Genomic DNA, 5,743 nt, shown 5'->3' with positions numbered 1-5,743 from the left:
ATTTGACTATAATAATCTGTGGATGACTCCTTACAAGCCCACCAAGTTTCGTGCAATACGGTCTGTAGGGGGCGCTACTGGTGACGTGTAAATATTTGAGTCCTATCTCCTACTCAGTTGGCAGACCCACCTTTCCTCTAGGCACACTTGGCCTCCTGTCAGGTCTTTTCCCACCTGCTTTAGCTGATGACTCCCTCTAGTGGCAGACTGAGGCAATGGTGTCTGTGGAAGACTGCATACAAGCCCACCAAATTTCGTTGTTTCCGACTCTCTTCTGACTCTCATTCACTTATCAGCCGAAGCCAATTTCTCTTTTGAAACAGAAAGAAAGAGTTGAGTGGATGAGAGCTGCTGTCTTTATTCAGTGTGAAGGAGAAATCATGTCATTACAGCCAAACAGTTATTAAAACAAGATTTATCATAAAAAAAACAACAGAACTCAAACGAGTGGATCGGATTGGACGCCAGCGTTGATTGACAGCGCCATAAACGTGTGACAACATTAATGTTGGCTTTTCTTTTCTGATACAAAACGATGGTTGTTTTTCAGCGTGGCACCACCACAAACACCCAGGAATGACGACATGACGGCACAATTATACAAAAACCATCGCAGATATAAATACACTATTTATAAGATCTATTTACAAAAGGACGTCCCGTCAGAGCTCAGTGATCAACGATGCGAGATATTCAGCGACAAATCACAAAACCCACACAGAACACAGGACAGGGGGCAGGGCTTGGTCTCAGGCGCTAGGGGAGGGGCTAGGTCTCAGGCACTAGGGGAGGGGCTTGTGCTTAGGGGCTAGAGGTGGGGCTTGTCCTCAGGGGCTGGGAGCTGGGGGCAGGGAAGTGAGAGGAGCAAGCATTAAAAAGACAACTCTGAACAAGAAGACAGACAGTCACGTTAGCGAATCAGGATGCAGGATTTGTTTTTACAGTGAATACAACCAATAAAAAAAAAAAACAGCGAAGGGGCGGAGCTAAAGAAGGACAAGGCGAGGTAAATAAAGAGGGGGCGGAGTTTATTTAAATTAAACATGAGGTTAAGATGTTTTAACGAATGAAACTGAATGCATGACCAGACACAGAAGGAGCCACAACTCTGGACTCTGGATTCTGGATTACATTTTCTGGATTTGAGTGATTTTAGTTCAGAACGAAGACATGAAATAAAGTAATTCATTTCTTATCAGACTGGTTTACTCCTCATCCTCAAATATCAGAGGATGTGAGTATGAAGAGAGGAGAATAAGATCTCTGTGAATCAGAGCAGAACAGAATTAGACTGAATAAAATATCAGAGGAATCACAAAGAGACTAAAAGTCCAGACGTTCCGTCCAATCAGAGTTCAGTTCTGAATCAACACTCGGTCTTGACTGGTTGGCTGCTGCCCCCAGAGTCCACAGGCTCCTTCTCCTCTGAGGTGACTGGTGCAGTGGGTGGAGGGTTGGAGGTGAGGGACATGGAGGAAGCGTTTCTACATGGGAGGAACGACGAGTCCAGACATAGCTGCAGAGATAAAGAGGACAGAAAAAAAAGACTTTCAGTTTATTTTCATCATGAAGGAATCAAGATGTCTGCCTCCAGCAGCTCAGCAGAGATGTCCCTCTGAGGAGTTCAGTCAGAAATAAAGAGAGACTTTATAGCTTGGTCCAAAATATGGATCCAGAAGTCAACAAACAGCTGTTCACCTAAAATCCAAACTACTCCCAAGGTTCTCTGCAGATGTTAATCCACTGTTCACCTGGATGAGCTAAATACACAGACGTTTCTTGTATGTGTGAAACTCCTGCTGTTTATACACATTATATGTACAGTATGTACTCTACTATATGTACTGTACCTCCTGTGATATTTACACAGAATAGAACAGAAGTGATTTATACCAGATGTAAAGATTTAGTGTCTGGATCCAGGGAGAAGGTTTCTAAGAAAGAAGAGGACGACATGATGGAGAGAGAGAGAGAGAGAGAGAGAGAGAGAGAGATGAAGGGCTGTGATGTGTTTTTTTAAAAGGACACAAAAAAGGCAAACAGAGAGCAGACAGTTTGTCATATAGTGTACTGTGTGTGTGTATCAGTGTGTATTTTAGTGTGTTAAAGTGTACTGTGTGTACATTAGTGTGTTCTAGTAGTGTGTGTGTGTGGAGGCTGAGTGATGCTGGTCTCTGGAGGCCTTCAGCTCTGACAGTCAGAGAAACAAACTCTCTGATAAACACTGTTAACATCAGATACAACCAGTCTGTTTATGACCTGTCTGGACTGGAACCAGTCTGAACTGATCCGATGTCTGGTCTGGGGTCTGGGGTCTGGGGTCTGGTCTCTGATTGTCTCTGATTGTCTCTGATTGTCTCTGAATGTCTCTGACAGTACACGTCTTGAATTCTTTGACACCAAAAACACATTAAAGAGTTTCTGATTCAGACACGTCATTCCTCATTAGCCTCCTGCTAACGACCAAACGCATGTAGCAGCATGCACTTTAATTTACCAGCTCATTACACACACGCACACACAGGCACAAACATTAACACACACACACACAATTACTATTAATGTAGAATCATCTGTAAACTTTAAAACGTTAAAACTTTGAAATCATCTTAAAGCTGCTTCATTTTATATTGTTATCAAAGACATTTTGATTAATAACAATCTATACAGTTTATCTTCTATTTATATTTTATGTATATTTCTTATTGTTCAATTTTCTGGACCAACCACCAACACACATGTGATATTAAAGATAAATTCTTATTCATCAGTTTGTTTTTCTGACCGAAAACCATTTTATTATTTTATATTATTATTATTTTAGTATTTTGTGGTTTTCTGCAGCTGCAACTATTAATAACTGTCAAACAGTTTACACATCGGCTGAGATGGAAGCAAATGGACTAACACGCATGCACACACACACACAGATAAACACACACACACACCAACACATCGTGGCCTTTTTCCTTGTTGAGAGGAGCATGAATATTTAACGTGGACAAACCTCTCTGTCAGAAACACTGACATCACACACACTGACTGCAGCAGACTGTGTGTTTAATGTGTGTGTGTGTTTAGAGGGTGGATCTGTGGGTTGTAGTGAATAAAACATGCATCAGCTGTCACTCTCCATGCACAACTAACAGGACTCAGGTTACCCACCCTGAGAGTCTGAGAGTGTGTTTCAGTGTGTGTGTGTTCTACAAGGATCACTCAAACCACATCAACCTGCTGATCATTTGAAGCTAGTTCCTTAAAAAAATAGTTGGTTGGTTTCCTTGGCAACATATTATATTATATTATATTATATTATATTATATTATGAGCAAATCTTACTGTTCCAAACAAACTGATCACTGTAATAATTCTATTGTTATATTTTCTGTCTAATTCTGCTGCTGTTTAACTTCAGAGTCTATGACAAGGAGGAGGAGGAGTGTCTTTATGTTTACACATCTTTAGGAGGAGGAGGTGCATAGAGGAGGTGTAATAGAGGTGTAGTAAAGGTGTAAAGGAGGAGGTGTAGAGGAAGTCTGGCGGAGGTGTAGTAGAGGAGATGTGAGGAGGAGTTGTACAGGAGGTGCAGAGGAGGTGGTGGTTTACCTTGCAGCCCGTTGCTGTTGGAGCAGTTGGGAGGAGGAGGAGGAGGTGAAGCTTGTGGACGGACGACTGGAGCAAACGCACTCTTCTGTTTGACAGCAGCCGAGAAAGAAAAAACTCCATGGGACGAATTACAGTTGGACACGGCCATCGTTGGACTGGATGGGACCACTGAAGGACAGAGAAGACAAGACACAGAAGAGACAGAGACATAGGGGAGACAAGAGACAGAGACGGGAACCACTAATTAATAACAGTCATCATAGAGTGACCGGAGACACCAGGCCAACAGCAACCTGGATGAATGGGTGTACTAATATTATTATTATTATTGGTAGTAGTAGTAGCAATAGTAGTAGTTATAGTATTATTATTTGAATAGTACTGGTAGTATTTACCTTGGTACTTACTGCCATAGGGAGAGTTGTTTGACGATCCATTGAGAAAACCCGGTGATGTTGCCACTCCCAGGTTGCTCATGGTAGCGTTGCCGTATCCGTTCATGCTGTTGCTAACGGTGTTTCCATAGTTACTCTGTTGGGGGGTGGAGCTTGGTGCATATCCCCGTGGCGACACACTGCTGGTGTTACGACTGTATCCCACTGCAAGAGACATGGTAGTGTTACTTGTACTCCTCACAATACTACATAGTACCCAGTAGTACCAGTTATGGTTTGATGTTGGACCTTGATAGTACTACATAGTACTTTGTATTACTAGAACGTGGTCTGATGTTGGACCTTCACAGTACTACATAGTATTTCATATTATGGTCTGATGTTGGACCTTTATAGTACTACATAGTACTAGTAGTACAAGTACATGGGCTGGTGTTGAATCTTTATAGTACTACATGATACCTAATAATACTAGTAGTATTAGTGCGTGGACTGATGTTGGACCTTCATAGTACTACACTGTACCCAGTAGTAGTAGTACTAGTACATTAAAGCAGAATGTCCAGGTGATACAGTATAATGTGAAGAGTATCGGTCCCAGGTCTGAACCCTGAGGAACTCCGTGACTGACTTTAGTGTCAGAGGATAAATCATTGTTGAACCATCATTGTTGAACCATCACTTCCTCATTTCATTCTTCTCTCTGCGGTTAAAGTCAGGTTCCAGTAAACTATAGAGGACTTTTCTGGAAACTATCGCCCCTAAAACACGTCATGTTCTACTGATGTTCTCCTGGTATCGACTCTTCTCTGTAAATCAGTTCCAGATCAACAGCAGATTCAATATGTGAGATGAGATGAGGCAGAGACACTGAAGTTATGGAGGGTCATGGGTTGAACTACAATCATGGATGACATTTCAATCAGTACTTCCTGTGAAGACTCAGTAGATGATAGATTCATGAAGTTTTCATCAACTCTTCACAAGGAAGCAGAAAATGATTTGTGTCATGTGACCCATGAGGAGCAGCAGGTGAACAACAACAACTTCAAAGTACAGCAGTGGTGAACCGTGACTCTACGTGTCCCTGCTTTTACCTTGCGTCGTCTCCGAGACATTGACGGCCAGCTGTCCACTGAAGGAGTTGACTCCCATCATACCGTGGGAGGTGCTGTTGCCTAGAGACGATATTTGGTTGTGGTTTCTGGGAACGCTGTAGAGCGCTTCAGCAATGTCCGCTGCTCGCTTCAAGATGATCTCCTGCAGAGGACACAAGACACGAGACACCAGGACTCAGGCCTCGGTCCAGATGTTGAGCAGAAACAGAACCAGAGGTTCAGGAGGTCATCACAGTTTCCAATCATATGTCTGGTTCCATCTTGTCCTAACTCTTCAGGTCATGTGATCATGTGATCATTGGTTGTCGTTGTTTGATTGTTGTCGCTGTGATGACTAGCCTGTAGGAGGCGCTCTGACAGAAGAACATTTATTCTGAATGAGTCTAGAGTCACACAAAAAAACTGACACACACACTAACACAAATTAACACACACACACAGGCACACAAACACACACACACACACGCACACACACACATGCACACCAAACATGCACACAGTTGTTCTCATTGTTTCTACATTTGGATTTACATTAATTTACAACCTGTGTTCTCTGTTCAAGGTCAATAGACCTGAGTCTAGTAGTGTGTGTGTGTTAGTGTGTGTCACTGTGTGTGTGTGCGT

The 5,743-nt window shown here is 42.6% G+C and overlaps 1 protein-coding gene across 11 annotated transcripts in view; it reads right to left on the bottom strand.

Moving 5' to 3' along the window:
* Positions 1-1,484: 1,484 nt before the first annotated feature.
* The window catches only part of ebf3a (EBF transcription factor 3a), a gene marked incomplete at both ends in the record, with an annotated part of 34,865 nt that continues 30,606 nt past the window's right edge, over positions 1,485-5,743 (bottom strand). For 4 of the 11 annotated variants that reach the window (XM_084567510.1, XM_084567513.1, XM_084567511.1 and 1 more), the window contains 3 exons: positions 3,366-3,774; positions 4,014-4,205; positions 5,099-5,261. In XM_084567510.1, coding sequence (XP_084423636.1) covers positions 3,452-3,774; positions 4,014-4,205; positions 5,099-5,261 — 678 coding nt within the window. Of the gene's footprint in view, positions 1,517-3,365; positions 3,775-4,013; positions 4,206-5,098; positions 5,262-5,743 lie in introns of those variants that run through there. The other 7 variants (XM_084567516.1, XM_084567517.1, XM_084567518.1 and 4 more) reach the window with 4 other exon arrangements.

This window comes from Chelon labrosus (genome assembly GCF_963514085.1).
Source record: "Chelon labrosus genome assembly, chromosome: 19".
Taxonomy (NCBI): Eukaryota; Metazoa; Chordata; class Actinopteri; order Mugiliformes; family Mugilidae; genus Chelon; species Chelon labrosus.
The sequence above is the reverse complement of the archived record's forward strand: the minus strand, read 5'-3'. Positions and strand labels throughout refer to the sequence as shown.